Source organism: Hordeum vulgare, chromosome 3H, assembly GCF_904849725.1.
Source record: "Hordeum vulgare subsp. vulgare chromosome 3H, MorexV3_pseudomolecules_assembly, whole genome shotgun sequence".
NCBI classification, from domain to species: domain Eukaryota; kingdom Viridiplantae; phylum Streptophyta; class Magnoliopsida; order Poales; family Poaceae; genus Hordeum; species Hordeum vulgare.
The window spans coordinates 144,279,375-144,299,338 of record NC_058520.1 but is presented as its reverse complement, the minus strand read 5'-3'; the positions used below and the strand labels follow the sequence as shown (position 1 = coordinate 144,299,338).

Here is a 19,964-nt window from a genome sequence, read left to right as displayed (position 1 = left end):
AATAATACCTTCAATGGTCTTGCACCTAAATGAATGGTTTATTGAATCTCAGTCGTAGTGATACACATGTTCATAATATTGATCCCAAAAGATACAAAGTAGTAATGATAGTACCACTTACTTGTGGAACTACCACTTGAGTCATATTGGTATAAGACGCATGAAGAAGCTCCATGCTGATGGATCTTTGGACTCGCTCGTTTTTTAAAAGTTTGAGACATGCGAACCATGTCTATTGGTATAAACGCATGAAGAAACTCCATGCAGATGGACCATTCGGACTCACTTGATTTTGAATCACTTGAGACATGCAAATAATACCACATGGGCAAGATGACTGAAGGCCTCATTTTCCAGTGAGATGGAACAAGAAAGTAACTTGTTGGAAGTAATACATTTTGATGTGTGCAGTCCAATGAGTGCCGAGGCACGCAGTGGATATCGTTATGTTCTTACTTCACAGATGATTTGGGTAGATACTAGTATATTTACTTGATGAAATAGAAGTCTGAATTATTGAAAGGTTCAAGTAATTTCAGAGTGAAGTTGAAGATCGTCGTGACAAGAGGATAAAATTTCTACGATATGATCACGTAGATGAATATCTGAGTTGCGAGTTTGGTACACAATTGAGACATTGTGGAAATTGTTTCACAACTAATGCTACCTAGAACACCATAGTGTGATGGTGTGTCCAAACATCATAGCCGCGCCCTATTGAATGTGGTGCATACTATGATGTCTCTTATTGAATTACCACTATAGTTTTGGGTTAGGCATTAGAGACAACTGCATTCACTTTAAATAGGGCACCACGTAATTTCGTTGAGATGACACCTTATGAACTATGGTTTGGAGAAACCTAAGCTGTCGTTTCTTAAAAGTTTGGGGTTGCGACGCTTATGTGAAAAAGTTTCAGTCTGATAAGCTCGAACCCAAAGCGGATAAATGCATCTTCATAGGATACCCAAAACGGTTGGGTATATCTCCTATCTCAGATCCGGAAGCAAAGTGTTTGTTTCTAGTAACGGGTCCTTTCTCGAGGAAAAGTTTCTCTCGAAAGAATTGAGTGGGAGAATGGTTGAACTTGATGAGGTTGTTGAACCGTCACTTCAACCGGTGTGTAGCAAGGCGCATGAAGTTGTTCCTGTGACGCCTACGCCAATTGAAGTGGAAGCTAATGTTAGTGATCATGAAGCTTCGGATCAAGTTACTACAAACCTCATAGGTGGACAAGGTCACGTACTGCTACAGAGTGGTACAGTAACCCTGTCTTAGAGGTCATGTTGCTGGTCAACAATGAACCTACGAACTATGGAGAAGCGGTGGTGGGCCCGGATTCCGACAAATGGCTGGAGGCCATGAAATCCGAGAGAGGATCCATGTATGAAAACAAAGTGTAGACTTTGGAAGAACTACTTGATGGTCGTAAGACTGTTAAGTATAGATGGATCTTTAAAAGGAGGACAGATGATGATGGTGAAAAGTCACCATTAAGAAAGCTCGACTTGTCGCAAAGATGTTTCTGGCAAGTTCAAAGAGTTAACTATGATGAGACTTTCTCACTCGTAGCGATGTTAAGAGTCTGTTGGAATTATGTTAGCAGTTGCTGCATTATTTATGAAATATTGCAGATAGGATGTCAAAACATTGTTTCCTCGATGGTTTCCTTGAGGAAAGGTTGTATGTGACACAACCAGAAGGTTTTCTCGATCCTAAGGATGCTAACAAGTATGCAAGCTCCAGCGATCCTTCTATGGACTGGTGCAAGCATCTTGGAGTTGGAATATACGCTTTGATGAGATGATCAAAGCTTTTGGGTTTATACAAGGTTTATGAGAAACTTGTATTTCCAAGGAAGTGACTGGGAGCACTATAGAATTTCTGATAAGTATATGTGGTTGACATATTATTGATCGGAAATAATGTAGAATTTCTGGAAAGCATAAAGGGTTGTTCGAAAGGAGTTTTTCAAAGGAAAACCTGGATTAAGCTACTTGAACATTGAGCATCAAGATCTATAGAGATAGATTAAGACGCTTAATAAAACTTTCAATGAAATGCATGCCTTGACAAGGTTTTGAAGGAGTTCAAAATAGATCGGCAAAGAAGGAGTTCTTGGCTGTGTTGTAAGGTGTGAATTTGAGTAAGACTCAAAATCTCGACCACGGCAGAAGAAAGAGAAAGGACGAAGGTCGTACCATATGCATTAGTCGTAGGCTCTATAGTATGATGTGTTGTGTACCTCACCTGATGTGTTCCTTGCCATGAATCTATCAAGGGGTACAAAAGTGATCTAGGAATGGATTACTGTATAACGGTCAAAAGTTATCCTTAGTAACTAGTGACCTAGGATTTTTTTCTCGATTATGGAGGTGATAAAAGAGTTCGTCTTAAAGGGTTACGTTGATGCAAGCTTTGACACTAATCCGGATGACTTTGAGTAGTAAACCGGATTCGTATAGTGGAGTAGTCATTTGTAATAGTTCCGAATGGCGCGTGGTAGCAACATATATAGGATGACATAGAGATTTGTAAAGCACACACGGATCTGAAAGGTTCGGACCCGTTTACTAAAAACCTCTCTCACAAGCAAGACATGATCGAACCCCAGAACTATATGGGTGTTAGATTCATTACAATCACACAGTGATGTGAACTAGATTATTGACTCTAGTGAAGTGGAAGACTGTTGGAAATATGCCCAGGAGGCAATAATAAATTGGTTATTATTATATTTCGTTGGTCATGATAATCGTTTATTATCCATGCTAGAATTGTATTGATTGGAAACTCAAATACATGTGTGGATGCATAAACAACACATTGTCCCTACTGAGCCTCTAGTTGACTAGCTCGTTGATCAAAGATGGTCAAGGTTTCCTGACCATAGACAAGTGTTGTCACTTGATAACGGGATCACGTCATTAGGAGAACGATGTGATGGACAAGACCCAAACTATAAACGTAGCATATGATCGTGTCGGTTTATTGCTATTGTTTTCTGCATGCCAATGTATCTGTTCCTATGACCATGAGATCATGCAACTCCCGGACACCGGAAGAATACCTTGTGTGTATCAAACATCGCAACGTTATTGGGTGACTAGAAAGGTGCTTTACAGGTATCTCGGAAGGTGTCTGTTGGGTTGGCGTGGATCAAGACTGAGATTTGTCACTCCGTTTGACGGAGAGGTATCTCGGGGCCCAGTGGGTAATACAACATCACAACAAGCCTTGCAAACAATGTGACTAAGGAGTTAGTCACGGGATCTTGTATTACGAAACGAGTAAAGAGAGTTATCGGTAACAAGATTGAACTAGGTATGGAGATATCAATGATCGAATCTCGGGCAAGTAACATACCGAAGGACAAAGGGAACAACATACGGGATTAACTGAATCCTTGACATAGAGGTTCAGACGATAGAGATCTTCGTAGAATATGTAAGAGCCAATATGGGTATCCAGGTCCCGCTATTGGTTATTGACCGGGGAGTGTCCCGGGTCATGTCTGCATAGTTCTCGAATCCGCAGGGTCTGCACACTTAAGGTTCGGTGACGTTTCGGTATAGTTGAGTTATAGGATTTGGTGACCGAAGGTTGTTCGGAGTCCCGTATAAAATCATGTACATCACGAGGAGCTCCGGATTGGTCCGAAGGTAAAGATTGATATATAGGAAGTCCTTTTTTGGTCACTGGAAAAGTTTTGGGCTCATCGGTAGTGTACTGGGAGTGCCGGGAGGGTGCCAGCCTACCGGGGGACCACCGGGAGGGGTGTGACGACCCAAGATCCTTATGGGCTGTGAGAGGAGGTGGACCAGCCCCTGGTAGGCTCGACGAAGCCTCTCTCAAAAGCCCATGCGGCTAGGAGTGGAGATAAAAGGCAAAAGTCCTTTAAAAGGAAAGGAAGGGGGAGTCCTCCCAAAGTAGTCCACCTTCCTTTTGGGAAGGTGGACTCTTCCTTGTAGGGTTCGGCCGACCCCTTCTCCTTGAAGTAGTGACCAAGGCTGCCTCCTCTCCCCTCCTCCTATATATACTAGAGGTTTTGAGGGTTTTGAGACACGGAAATCAGCCACGGCTGTCTCTACTTCTCTCTAGATCTGTTTCTCCTCTAGTCTAGTTCGGCGGTGCTTAGGCGAAGCCTTGCTGGATTAGTTCACCACCACCACGCCGCCGTGCTGGAGAACTCATCTACCTCTCCACCCCCTCTTACTGGTTCAAGAAGGCGGAGATCGTCATCGAGTTGTACGTGTGCTGAATGCGGAGGTGTCGTCCGTTCGGCACTAGATCGGGATGGATCTTGATAGGATCGCGGGACGGGCTGCGATTTGAATCGCGAAGATGTTCCACTACATCAACCGCGTTATATACGCTTCCGCTTAGCGATCTACAAGGGTATGTAGATTCACTCTCCCCTCTCGTAGATGATCATCACCATGGATAGGTATTGCGTGTGCGTAGGAAAATTTTGTTTCCCATGCAACGTTCCCCAACAATATTATGGACATGAATCTATATAATTCAATCATAAATAAGAAGCAAATAGAATACAACCAATACTAAAAACAAATGTTACCCGGCTATCCGCGAAAACTAAAATTATATACATCACACATTTAAGGATTAATCCAAGCACTTGAAGCATACACATTATTTTAGAGAAACTCATGGATATCTTACTCACAATTAAAGGCTTGAAGGTTATTGTAATTTGCCTTGATCATAAAATACAATATAATTAATGTACACAATCATAAAATTTTGATACTATTTTATTTGTGCTTGGTATTCCCCTCCATTTTATTTGTCTAAATTTTATTAGACTTCCTTGGATTGGTCTGAACGTTTTATCAAAAGAAAATACACCAGTGACCATAGTAACAACAATAACAATAATGATAGTAACTACTACTACTTCTAACATAAGATGAGTCAATGGCTCATATTATTTGTGTATACATGTGTAACTTAAAACATTGTCACAATCCACGTATCTCCGACGATTACGCTGGTCTTCAACAGATATAAAATTACAAAACAATTCAGCTGTTACCCGTGTGCCTGCTACTTAATATACAATAATGAGTTTGAACTTTAGATATTGCACAATTCAGTAAATCAAGTGGTTCATATTTACTTATTCATTTTATTTAGGTATTTTTCGCATTGATTTGAACATCCAGCATCCGTAGCAAAGATACCTTCATTATTGAGACTGCTTACCAAAGCAAAGCTCATGGAGTGCACTTCCATTTTAGAAAAGTTCAGCTGGAAAAACCTTAACGGCAGTGTGGAATCAACTAACGGTATCAAACGACCGAACTTGCTTTTGCCACAAGTGAGCTTACTATAATGATATCTTGTCTTAATCATATGTTCTCTATACTACTCATCAAGTGATATCATTAATATAATATTAACCCGCCAAGCTATATGTAGTGTTTGGTTTTCTATACACATATAGTTCTAAATTCTTCGAACAAAAGAGACCCTGACGCTCCTACTCTTTATTCGTGTTCTCTCATAAACCCTCTCTTCTTTTTTTCCGGTGTCACCAAAGTATACTGGTTCATATGCAAGATACCAGAGTGGCAAAATGGCTACCGGATACCCGCTTTAGTACATCAATACACAAAGTAGAAAACAAAACAGACACACTCATGTCCGAGACTTCAACATGGTTTCGACAAATTTCTAACGAGTAGTATTTTCTCAGAAACAAACATTAATGGTTAAAACATAGCATCTCCCTCATGTCGTGGAAACATCGTCGTCACAGGAAGAAAAAGAAACCTCAGGTTACACATGCATACGTATCACTAAAATGAAACATGAAAATTCGCTACAACTACCCAAGAATCGGTCCGAGATACCCTATGGATCTTTGTCGCTCACATGTAGAGGACCGAGGAATACATATATAATCAATTGGGGAAGTTTATCTGTAATTCCACCATGATTAGCTGTTGCTAAAGCCAAATCATCCGTGTTGTAGGCAAACCACGAGACAGCAGAGAGCCAATTCAAGGTCTACACAAGCAACAAGTGCATCGCAACATCCCAAGAAATTAAACATTCCCACTTGGTGATTAACAAAGAATAGGAAATGTACTCGAATTGTCGTTTGCCGCGGGATTATATGGGAATTTTCCTGCCTTGTGTCTGGCAATGTCTTGGTCCCCCATGTTTAATGTAATCTGCATGGTGTTAGTTTATATCCACCATAATGGTTGTTTAATTATAGTGCTGTGCACTATGCTCACTGACCCATGACACTGACCTTAGCTGAACTAAATGGAACAGTTCAGTTGCCACCTATATGTATGGTACTTGAACACATCAATGCATCGGCATATAGGGAACATATTGGCTTCTAATTAAATGCGTTTTCATCACAAGGCAAATGCGGCGAGATTGACTAGCAAACACAAATAAATATATAAATCATTTTGTCACAAACAAGATGCTCTCTGATTAAGCTCATTGCTCACGAGTAATTCAAAATGACCTCACAATGGAATTGATCTTTCCAAAGTTTGTAGAATATATGGAGTTCACTATCTGTTCTTTCATAACTAAATATATATAGGTGAAAATGACATTTCAGAGAAAAACACAATATTCAGTAGAGGCTTGCAAGATGTATGTAATTCCTCACCAACTGCCTAGGTATCCCTGGGACGAGACTACTATGTACAACAAAGTTTGTACAGCTAAAAGACTTAGTTTAATGACTATTTTGGCATCTATGGGTTAGATTGACTTCAAGTCATGGCAGGAAGGATGGCAGTGTTATCTACTTTTTTAAGCTTTGAGGCAAAGCATGCTCTAGGAAGCCTAATGGCTTCTTCTAAGCCATGAATTGACAGGCAATAAAATTAAGAAAATGAGCCTAATGGTGAAGGGAGCTCCTATAGGATTGGCAAGAGAATATGCCCTGCAACTTGTTGTACCAATCTTGACCATATTTCCTGTGCCAATCAAGCTCCACTTGGCAAAACAGAAAACATTTTCGGCGTCGCGCCGATCTACCGTGTAATTTTTCCATGATGCTTCCAAGTTCCTCCTAATCTGTCCCCCTCTACATCCTAGGCTGCATATCTCATACGGTTATCATAACAAAGATCACATTCTTGATTCAAAGCAGCGAGCACTTACTCGCAACTGTCAGTAAACTAATCTACTCTCGGAATTCCGACAGAATAACATGCCAAGTGTTCATACTGTCGATCGATCGATTCTCCAATCCAGTGAGCTCGCTCTGCTTCTTCATCAGTGATGCACACATACATGTGAGCATGCATTAAGCAAAGTGTTTGGCGTGGCACAAGATAATTATATAGCCAAAAGGGCTTGGATAGTGGAGGGGGCTTGTGAAACTATGATAAACTAGTAAGGAGGAAAAGAAATCATGAAATAAGCTTAGGTTAGGCTCTATGTAATACAGGGGCATTTGCATCTCTTGACCACTAAAGGATGGCTTAAGGCTTTTGACACCGTTCCACCTGTCGGCGCACCGTGGGTTCCTTTTCCTATATATTTCATTCTATAAGAGCAGGCATTTTTTGTGCGCCGGAATAAAGCGGCGTCGCCTTTTCTAGGCGCCTTCCATGCTGTTTCTCCAAATATATGTATTTTATGCTTGGGTTCCTAATGGCTGTGTGCTTGGGCTGAGTTTTATCATGAGTAGACGACGGGGACCCTTTGCAGTGGATGCTGATAAGCATGGAGAGGAGAGGGGAGAGGAACAAGCCATTGGATGACGGAACACCGAATTGCAAGCCCTGCCACCTTGTTAATTGCCAGGAGCCTGGGTGTTGGATCCAACACTATGTGCACGTTCACACATTGCGCATGGTCCCCCGGGGACATACTACAAAACAAACAAACGAAAAACAGTTGAGCATCTAGAGATGTTTATTTTTAAATTTTTGTACACGCAGGCAGACGCAGAGAAAGCAATGCGAGGATGATCACCTATCTAGAGATCTTTCTGCTCAGCCAGGCCCTGCTGATGGCTCATTTCCCCACTGCCACCGTACGGGAGATCGTCGACGGCGACGGCGCAGAGGCTGCCTTTCTGAATCCGGCCCCTAGCCCGATAGGCCGTCTTATCGCCGACGAGAGAACTGTTCCTGCATGTGCACGAGCAATGCATCGAGCATGAGTGCAGCGCAGCAGATGTCTATATATAGGGGGAGTAAAAGCCTCCCTCCGTCTAGCACAGGATCTGAGCTGAACTCAAGCCCTGGGGCTGGGAGGGACGGATGGAAATGTGCCCGCAGCATGTCTGCGTCCGCATGTGCACCGCCCCCAGCGGAGTCGTCAGTTAGGTGCGAGAGCTGACCTGATGGTGGAGAAACGACGCCGATTTCGCTGTGCCTCCCGGATTGGATTGGATTCTGATCCGATCGATATCGATCTGCCGGAGACACGGCTCCCCTTTGGCAATGTGCGCCTGCCGACCCCGTTCTGGCCGCCTGAATGAAGCGACGGTGCCCGGCGTAAAGCGGGCGCCCGGCGTTGCCGCTTGCGTCTCGTCTCATCTCCATTGCTGCATTCACTCGTGGCCTTTGCAGCAGGGAGGCGATTTACATGGCCAGGGAACTTGTACAAAAACAAAAAAAAGCAGAGCAAAAATAAAGGGGAAAGGTAGGGCTGACAATGCTAATGATGGCTAAGATTCAGATGTTTCTGCCTGTGCTTGCCAGAACAGGGATAATAAAGAGACCAATGCAGCGGAAAAAAAAAACCATCTGCTTTGTATAAAAAACGAACAAACAAATTACACTGGGTGTACATGTGTCCTCAACAACCAAACCAACAAATTCAAACATAACAAGTCCAGCAAGCTCATTTGGCTTCGCTTCTCAAAGATGTTCCATACCACAAGGGAGGTAACTATGGGTGTCGAGTGCCTTCCCTTTGCTCTGTAAATCTCTGGCAGAGTTTGTCTATGCTATCGTGATATCACAATCAGTTTCGATTAACATGCATCAGGAGGAACAACACTGTAAATAGCCTCCATATTTTCACTTGAAACTTGGGCAGCCTACAGAGAACAAAAGAAAAATATGAGAAAATATGCTACTCCTTTCATTCAAAGAGTTATGGACATTCAGTTGCAAACAAAGGACACTGCAATAAAGACTTCACAATTTGCATGCTGTCAAGCATAGGTATGGAAGGGATGCGTACAATACAAGGATGGCCAAAATTGAAACAACACAAGCACAAACTGTTGCCATTTTAATTCTAAATGCCTGCATGCACATGTAAACTGCAACCTGTAAGAATACAAACTCCTTGCCAACACCACATATCAAATCTAGCCTTAATCAAATTTGATGTGACCCAAATGAACTTTTTATGTTATTGTACATAACACTTAACACAACGAGACAACTACTCTTTTTAATTAGCTAGATGATCCAATCTTGGGCTGCATCGACACACCACAAAATATGTGTGCACGATGTTGGAAACAGCTCTGGCATACCACCCCCACGTGTCCCTTTTATCAAATTTCCAACGCACGGTGACACAAACTAGTCCAAAAATAAAAGCAACACCTAACCCCACCTAAGGCGAGCACTAACGGCTATTAATATACTCCCTCCGTCCCATAATATAAGAACGTTTTTAATATTAGTATAGTGTCAAAAACACTCTTATATTATGGGACGGAGGAAGTACTTTATAAAATCAAACATAAATGAATAACTGATTGCTGCCCTGCTTATCACCTATTGAGCATAGGTATACTTGTAACGATATTTAACAGCCATGTCTGATTTAGATATGGTCAAATACCACACACCACATATGTGGTGTTAACATTATTTGGCCAGTGACAAAACATGAAATTCCACAGACAGTATTGAACCCAGGCATCCACCAAATGAGCTCTGGCCTGCTTATTTCTGGAAGCAGCAGACTAATAATTATGGAGTTCTCATTGTGAAGAGGGGAGATGTTTCCAAACCTGGAGTCGGTCGCATATGTTCTACTACCTCTGTATCATAATATATGACGTTTTAGCAGCTCAAATGAACTGCTAAAACGTCATATATTATGGCACGGAGGGAGTATATGTGATGCAGGGACTAGATGTATATGTGGTATTAACATTATTTGGCCAGTGACAAAAACATGAAGTTCCACGGAGAGTATTGAACCAAATCATCCACCAAATGAGTATGGCTTGCTTATTTTTAAAAGACTCAAACCACTCATTATGGAGTTTGCATTAAGAAGAGGGGAGATATTTACACCCCTGGACTTGATCGCATACCCTATAAATGCATGGACTAGCTATATATGTGGTATTAACATTAGTTGGCCAATGACAAACACGAAAGAGCTATGGCTTGCTTATGAAGAAGCGAGATATTTCCACCCCTGGATTTGATCGCCTATCAGATACACAATGTATGGACTAGTGTCAAAGCAACATATGCTATGTAAGAGATAAATAAGTATAAAGGGCAGCACAAGTTACTAGGCCCAAAAAAGTTGGCTAAGCTATACAACTGGGAATATGACAAATGGACAGAAGATGTCCTCAAGGCGCTCGCCCCTATCCTCTAGATCGCTGAAACAAGACAGATATCTTTACATGTGCTCCTCTAAAGTGCTGGCCCAGGAATTGGGTGAGCTTAAGTGATTTTGGTACTGTTCGTCTTTCTCAAACACACAGCACAAGGAATAACAAGTGTAGCAGTTACAATTGTTTCGGTGACAACCGAGGCTGTGAGGGTCTGTTGAGTGGCTCTGCTTGTCTGTGAGGGCAGTAGGCAGGAGTTCTGGTCAGCGTGCAGGGCTGACACACTAGGACTAGGGTAGTATATGCCAGAAACAGATCTACTTGCTCGTGTCACATTGTTTAGTTTAGATTTATTTCTAGCACAAATCGTGGCAAGACATGATTTATGGTGCAATTAAAGTTTACTTGCATAAGAAGCTCTGCACATCAGAAGCTCAATAAGATTATTAGGTAGTACACACACTATAGTTTTCTGCTTCATGCTTCGCTGAGTTTGCACAAGTCGCTCTCTTTCATTTTGTTCCTCCTAACACGACCCATAGGATCCACGTCAACAAATGATATCTGCATAATTCATATCCAAATAGATGAAAATAAAGTTGAGATGGTGCCAAGAGAATAAATGGGAAACAGAAGATTCCATATTATTCTAATTAAAAAGATTCTCAAAGAAAAGCAAGGTCATGAAAAGTAAAGATTACCATGCATCTAAACTCGACTGAAAGGGAGATCCAACCAAATCAGCTCAAGTATCTTATGTGGCCTTTGGGGGACTCTTCAGTCCTGAGAATTATCGCTGATCCAGTCAAAGTTAGGAATGGACTGCTTTGGTGTTGCAAGCATCACATCTTTGTTGATCGCCTTTGCTGGCTTACATTTTCTTTCATTTCTCCACAAAATAAGCTGTATTATACCACTAGAATGTTTTGCCCTTTAGTTGCAAACAAGGAAATCATAACCTATATATACACATATATTACCATATTACTAGATATCATATACCAGCATCATAAGGGTATATTTGGTTGACAGCGATCCTTATTCTTAGAATAATTTTTAGGTACTTTTGAAGCATCTCGTGGGATGTTTAAGCATGAAAGATTTGTTGGTTTTGTCCCTTTAGATTATTTTTTCATTTTTTTTTTACTATAGCCTACATGTGTCTTTAGTTTCCCTTGTATCATCTCGACCAAGAGAGAAAGCTCTTCTAATTCTGTGAATCTTTCTAGAATCCTTTTCTCTAGAATATCTGTTAAGAGAGTTTCGGATTGTTTGGTACTCCACCAATTATTAATCCAAAGTTCTAACTCCATAGGTTTGGTACAGCATATATATTCTTCTTTTTCATATATTAGTGGAATTTCAGTGCATTGGGCCTTTCTTAGGTGCAATTAATTACAGCTTCCTTATTTGTGACAAAGTGGATTCCTTATTCGTGAAATTGTGAAATAGTAAGCATGCGTTAATAAAGGTGGAGTGAAATGGTGTGAACTAAAAAAAGGCGCCTTATTTGCATTATTTACAGCTTCCTTATCTGTAACAAAGTGGATTCGGAATTTTCTTCCCTTCCAAGGATAACTTGTATCCATGCGCTAATATAAATCACACAAAGTGTGTGAAGAATTCAAACACCACAACCTTGGCGAAGTTTGGCAGAAATACAAGTCTAGGACAAGCAGGCTGAGTGGTAAGAAAATGTGGTGTGACACATCTGTGCAACCATGAGCAGTATCCACATCTTTGGTAAGTGTGGCTACCAACCAAACAAGCCCTAAATGCAAGTGTTTGAATCACTACTCAACAGAACAAATATTTGTTTTCAACATTAATCAAGTCAATCTAACAAACATAAACATATTTTAAAAAGATGAAATGCCATATGATGGCATTGCCAGTATTCGTCAAAGAGAACTACTTGTAATCTATATTATATTCATATCTTAGAAGACCTGATACTACAATGGCAGTTTTCACTTTCATCTTAACAACAGGTCCTACAACAGATCCAGCGTAGCTATAAATGGTAGCTCTCAACTAATCACTTAACTCCTTTGCTAGATTCACTCGGCACTAAATTCCAATGCTGCTACGTTACCAGTGTTCTTTTTGTTCCAGTTTGGAAGCGTCTACAAGTTACAAATATTACCAGGTCATCCTACTCCGCACTAATGTTTCCAGTTTGGCTTGCCACTTTGTTGGAGGTAAGTGCATGTACTAGTCTCATTGCCTGCAAAACAGAATAGGGAAAGACACGCCTTGCCTAATGTGTGCTCTTAGAGACCATACCCTATTCAGCCGGTGCCAGTCTCATCGTGTCCAACAATGATGATGCTATCATGTGCTATCAAAAGCTGAGATCTAGGCAGGTATACAATAGCTTGTGGATGGACAACTTCTTCAACACAGTACCCAGATAATGGATGGTGGAGTTCAGACTTGAGAGAAGAGCATATGTACACAAGCCAGCATCATTTTTGCTGCTGATGGCTGTCAGAATAGCTGCAAGACAGACGCAATCAATATTCCCGCATTTTAGTTCCTCTAAAGCACTTGGAGCAGACACATTCACTAGGACCAGGATCACTGTACTGAGCGTAGGGTCTGACAGTCCAAAAAAGCTTGCACAATCTGGTAATCAGGATTTTCCAGAATCTTTATACAATGGTCATATTAATTTAATAATATCAATTTAAGTTGTTAACTATGCCACTGAACTGATAACGTTGTTTGCTCTATTACTTCCGCTGTTTATTTTCATTTTTTGAATGGTTGCTTATATTAAAATGTTCTCGTCACATGTTATAAGTTAGGCAAATGCTATCGATATGGATAACATAAATTAAACAAGTTTGATACCAAAATTGAAGTACGCAAGGTTGTATGAAAAGTTTCATTAAAATCAATTTTGATATATCAAAAATAAAAGTCTCAACATATACTTGACTAAATAAGTAAATATATGGAGTGTCTGTATTATTGTCAGATCGTACAATCATATCCAGTAAAATGAAGAATGATCCAATCTAGAAGCCTAACCCTGGCAACTTTGAGCACAGCCTCCTCAACAACTTGATGCTCCACAAGAAAAGAAAAAAAGTAAATGATGTTTTCAGGAAATACAAACTGCTGAAGCAGGAGATGCAACGAATTTGTATATTTGTGTGTAATACAAGATAAAAGCCGGATCCGCCAACTTGCACACATTGTGTTGCCCGTCTTAGCATTTCATGATGATACTCGCAGCCATCTCACAGTATATGTAACTGCGCCCAGATCCTCCAACGCAACTGACACAAACTTCATGAATTCAGAAATCAGAACCCCACCCTCCCACCCTCAACGGCTGAACACACACTTGGCCTCTCCCTTTAGTAGAAGAGATTCAGGCCATAGTTTTACGAACCCAGTTCACAACCATGATTTGTTCACACTAACTCACTGTGTTTCTAACCATGCATGCCTCTGGTTCTACAGTCTACACTCTCCACATTGGAACCAATAAAGGGAGAGATAAATTATGTGCACGTATATACCTTTTTTTAATCTATTTACCGGCCAATGCAGCTGAAACCCCTGCACACGGCGAGCCAGGCCGCGAAGAGTACACCGAGGAGCACGAGATCCACGAGGACGATCAGCCAGAGCTGGCGCCTCCACGCCCGCCCGGCGCCACCGCGAGCACCATGCTCCCGCTTGGGCGTCCCCCGCGCGAGCTCCGCCTCCCTCCGCGTCGCCTCCTCCGCCTCGGCCTCAGCGGCGGCGACGTCAGCAGCCTCGCGCGCGAGCGCCTCCTCGTTGCTGAACGGCAGGCGGAGCGCCAGCCGCGCCATCTCTTCGCGCATCCTGAACTCGGGGAGGCATCGCAGGCGGCGGAGGAAGAGCAGGAGGTGGGACGCCGGGAGCTGCGGCGCGAGCGAGACCGCGGCGAGCGCGAGCGGCGGGGCGAGGAGAAGCGCGTGCGCCCGCCCCGCCGCGGAGTGGGTTACGTAGCGGTGGTGCGGAGGCGCCGAGGAAGCAAGCGCGGCGGCGAGCGCCGGCAGGTCGCCGGTGCCGGCGCCCCCGGCGTCCGGGTCGTGGGCGAGCTCGGCGACGAGAGCGCTGTCGCGGAAGGCGCACGCGTAGAGCAGCGGGTGCGAGGCCGGGAGCATCCGCGGCAGCTAGGCGGCGCGAGAGATTTCTCAGGGATTTGGATTCGCCGGGAGGCTGGGCGAAGAGGGGACTGCACAACACAAGGACAGGAGGTGGAAGAAGCCAGACTGGAGCTTTGTGTTGATTTGAGTTTTATGGAATGCGTACTAAAATGATTTCATTTTATAATATGGTTTTCTTTTGAATGCTGCTGCTTCTTCTTCTTCCTGGATATCTAAATGTTGATTTTGGATCTGTCTAGGTCCGGCACCTTTCATTCGGAGCACATGGATCAATGCCTTCCACTAAGCCCGAAAAAAATGAATGTCTTCAACCTCTTGTCTTTCGGGTGTCATTTTTTTATTATTATTATTATAAGAGCTTTCTCGACAGCTCTCTTCGACCTCGAACTTCTCGACTCCTCAACCAGCAGCCAACTTTTGCAACAAGTTTGTTGAGCGTTTTGGGGCGTAACTTCTTTATTCAAACGATTTTCAACTAGCTCTAGCACATAGCAGGTCGAGCTCACCTTGAGAAAAGGAAGGATGGGCCATTAGGAGAGCTTGGGGAGGATGTGGCGATGGAGCTCGGCGGGGTGTGGTCGACACTGGACGAGGTTAGAGTGCATGTGGCGGAGAGGAAGGGAGATAGAGGGTCGGCTAGGCGACGGTGTCGTTGCAGTAGCGTGGGGGCGGCGTCGGGAGCGTCTCCATGGTGGAGCTTAGGGTTTGTGAAGTGAATCGGGAAAATGCCAGAGAGAGAGATATGGGTAGAGATGGAAGCGATGGTGAATAGATACGCGCCACTTGATGGTGAAATGCTTCATGTAATTTGCTCAAACTCGTCAAACAACATATTCTCGGGTTCAACTTAGATAGCTTTCCCACAAGATATTGTTTTAACTACAACATGCAGTAGCATTTTCGAGTTAGCTTCACAAGTTAGGGCGTTCGGTCCAACTCGGCCCGCAGAGTCGGCAGAGCGCGGTGTTGGAGCATTGCCGAACATACCCTTAAGACGTAGGGAATTGTTGATTTTCTTCGTTTATTGCTCTACCCCTTTGCCCTTGGTGTGCTTTGAATGGCTCCTTCATTGATTGCCCTCTTCAAACATTGCTTGTTATCACTTATAATACCTCGTTATACAACACACAACCTCTTTTAACCTAGTATTTCTCTGACCATCATATTTATTGATCATAGATGCTAAGGGCTTCTTTGATTCAAAGGAATTCTATAGAATTTTTGGAGGATTGAAATTCTTAGAATTTTTCATACGTTGACCCTTTGATTCATAGGATTGGATCCAATAGGATTTTTTATGGAATCTTTTGTACTACATTTCATAGGAAATCTAACATTCATTTCAACCTTTGTTTACAATTTTTTTGTTTTTCCTATGGTATCAAACACTCCTTGCTAATCCTATAGGATTCAAATGGACATGCCACTCCAACCCTCTACTTTTCTTGTTCATGTGTTTTCAATATACTGCATATCAAAGAGGCCCTAAGCAGTTGCATAACCAACAGCACGATGCCTTGCTACCCTCGTCATTCTCGAACCGCATCTATCGTCATTTTTTCATTGCCCCCTGGAAAACCACCGAAAGCACATGTGAGCTCTAATCCCAAACCTTGATGTCAACAGTTTTGTCGAGGTTTGCAAACGCCACCCCATTTGCGCTTCCCCGGCGGGCTCAAGGAGTATAATAATAATAATAATAATGTCAGTAGTGGTACAATGATCATATGTTAAATTAGTGAGTGTGGGAAACACAAAAAGGAGTTACCTAACAAGTCATAAATTGCATTCCTAAGATCATTGTCAAAGGAAAAAAAAACTACATTCCTATGATCCTTTTAGTATATGCAACATGCATTCTGTTTAGGTAATAATCGATGCATTATACACCAACATATGTATATTTATCATATTTAATAAGTGGGTTGCCATGAAATAAACATTTAACTATGTAAGCCTTTTATGATTAATAATTCAATTTGGTGCCCGAGCTCAAACGTATTTGTGGCGCAATGCTCAGACGTATGATGTTCGTGCAAATTCTTGGAGTGTTTGGACATTCGAGGAGCTCATGAAAAAAATGATAAAATCACGTGTGAGAAGTGTTGTTTCCAAAAAAAATCTTACCCACCCGAGATTTGTGTTTTATTCATGAGCTTCTCAAATGTCCAAACTTCACTAAATTTTGCAAGGGCATAACGCATGCGAGTATCTTGCACGGCAAAGAAATTCGTTTTTTCTTAAGTTTTTGCTACTTAAAATGATTTATTGTTCACATCCACATCTAAGCATGGGTGCAGAATAGACGTATTCATTAATCTAACTACTTGTGTGGGCTCTCTAAAAAGAAGTTAAAAATACACAAATCATTTTTGTGTTATTCTGGGATATGTTTTTATCGCTTTGAAACTACATGTGAGCTTATAAGTCATTTTTAAGCTATTAGCCTATTTGAGATTGTTGCACTATATTTCTCAAAAACAAAAGAGATTGTGTGCGCATATCGTCTTTTTTTTTACTACAGTTTTTGGGCAACTACACTTATCGTCTGTTTAAGATTGTGTGCCCAGCACATGATGAAAATTAGGGGTTAATGTGCCCCCTCGTACCTAAAACTAGATCTGTGATAGCAAGTACAGTACATAAGTTTTCCGCAAAGAAAAAAAAGTACAGTACATAAGTACACGGAGGCTGCGTTGGACTCAGACACTACATGCAGCATGTCGGCTCCAACAAGTGCACTAAAATTTAAGCTCGTTTTAAATTTCATGTGGCCATGTGGGAACCGTTGGAGCTTGGATCTCAACGCTCAGCGCAGCTTGCCAGCTAAGCTTGTCCAAGATTAGATTGTCTTGAACCACTATTTTATATATATATATTCATTTTCCTGTTTAAACACAACACTTTGCGACTAGTTGTACCCTTAAAATGTTGAGAGACCCCTTGGGTGGATTAGCGAGCGGCTCACCTCATTAAGCTCCTGGTCACTAAGGCTACTCATAGTAGGAAATATCATACACGTAGTATCATCCATATGATATATTGATACAATACTATCTTCATAATGCATTGTATCATAAACTAGTATCACAGATCATCTTATTTGTTGAATGCATGACACATGATAGTATATCATTTAACATGATACGATATCTACCTATGTTACTCTAACCCTCTTTTTTTAATTGTGTGTCACATCAACATGTTTGTTAGTCTCAAATGCATGATACTAGCTAAGATATCCCGAGTATGGCCTGCCTAAGGCTTGGACCATTAAGGTTTCTTTTAATCGATCAACGGGGAAGTGCTTCCCCACCTGAATATATTACCACTTAACATACATAGTTGTCAAGGGAAAAACTGAGCCCAGATGACACGTAGCTTAACTAGGATCTAGTAGCATCTTTGAACACAATGTCATTGAATCTAAAGACCCAAAGCAAAAATTTAAAGATAATATTTCGTAGAGTGATCCTTGTGATGTGGTGGTCATCTCGAAAGCTAAGTGCATAGTGCGAGTTTGTTAAGGTTGGAAGATTGTGCCACACTTGGAAGGCATCACTCATGTCGCGTGATGAGCGGCTAGCCCGTGTGCGACATGTGCTCATCACTATGTCTGTCCACATTCTTCTGGCCATGGCCATCATCCCGATGATTCTCCAGAAGCTCACTCAGATCATTCGAGACTTCCTCTCGCACGGCAGAAAATATGCCAAATATGGCAACTTTGGGGGCCTTGGCATGCGCAATCTGTACCTTACACGTATCTCCCTACGCGTCCGCTGATTGGGGTTGCATGCCACTGACCATTCCTGCACTGTGAGATCGATAGAAGAGGTGTCTAGAGGGGGGGGGGAATAGACTACTTGCATAAAATAAAATCCTTGCCTTTTCCCAATTTTAGTGGTTGACAGATTTTAGCATTCTAGCAAGTCAAGTGCACCCTACACATGCTAGTCAACAAATATGGCACCGGAAAGTAAAGACATTGCACATGTAGTAAGGAGTAGAGTTTAAGAAGATCAAACGCGAAGAAGTTGACACGACGATTTTTGGCATGGTTCTGATAGGTGGCGCTATCATACGTCCATGTTAGTGGAGACTTCAACCCACGGAGGGTAACGGCTGCGAGAGTCCACGGAGGTCTCCGCCGACAAGGGGTCCACAAAGAAGTGGCCTTGTCTATTCCACCACGGCTTCCGTCCACACATGACTAGCCTCACTCACGGTATATCTTCAGGAAGTAGGCGATCTCCTTGCCCTTACAAACATCTTGGTTCAACTCCACAACATGATGTAGGAGGCTCCCAAGTGACACCTAACCAATATAGGAGGCACCACCCTCTAAAAGGTAATATATGCGGTAGAAGAATGAACTCCTTGCTCTTGTGCTTCAAAAGATAGTCCCCTCAACACTCAATCACTCTCTCTCAGATTTGGCAGGGGTAGGAGAGATTGATCATGTGGAAAGCAACTTGGGGAGGCTAGAAATCAAGTTTCAAATGGTTGAAATGGAATATTTTGATCTCAACACATGAGTAGGTGGCTCTCTCTCTCTCTCTCTCTCTCTCTCTCAGAAATATGAATCTGGCAAGTGTAAGTGTGTTCTGAGCGCTTCCTCTATGAATGAGAGGTAGGTGGAGGGGTATATATAGGCATCTCTGAAAAGGATCGATATGGTTGGCTAGAGGGGGGGGGGTGAATAGACAACGACCACTTTTTAAATTAATCTTAACAAGTTAAGGTAAACACTAAACGAGTGCTCAAATAATATGACAAAGAGGTGACCCCAATAGAAGCTACCAACAAGACTTAATAAGACAAGTAAGATATAGTCACAAGTAAGAGCAAATACAAAGTAAAGGTTAGAGATAACCACAAGTGGAACCGATGGAGACGAGGATGTGTTACCGAAGTTCCTTCCCTTTAACAGGAAGTACGTCTCCGTTGGAGCGGTGTGGAGGCACAATGCTCCCCAAAAAGCCACTAAGGACACCGTATTCTCCTCACGTCCTCGCACGATGCAAGGTACCGTGATTCCACTATAGGTGCCCTTGAAGGCGGCGACCGAACCTTTACAAACAAGGTTGGGGCAACTCCACACAAAGATTGGAGGCTCCCAACAAGACCACGAAGCTTCACCACAATGGAATATGGCTTCGAGGTGACCTCAACCGTCTAGGATGCTCAAACACCCAAGAGTAACAAGATCCGCAAGGGATAGGTGGGGGAATCAACTTTTCTCTTGGTGGAAGTGTGAATCT

General features: G+C 42.3%; 1 protein-coding gene across 1 annotated transcript; it reads right to left on the bottom strand.

The window, feature by feature from the left end:
• Positions 1-8,745: 8,745 nt before the first annotated feature.
• LOC123443289 lies at positions 8,746-14,846 on the bottom strand. Its single transcript, XM_045119625.1, has 2 exons — positions 14,083-14,846; positions 8,746-9,055 (listed from the first exon to the last, which is right to left on the bottom strand). The coding sequence occupies exon 1, from the start codon at positions 14,695-14,697 to the stop codon at positions 14,098-14,100; it is 600 nt and encodes a 199-aa protein (XP_044975560.1). The 5' UTR covers positions 14,698-14,846; the 3' UTR covers positions 8,746-9,055; positions 14,083-14,097.
• Between the last annotated feature and the right edge of the window lie 5,118 nt (positions 14,847-19,964).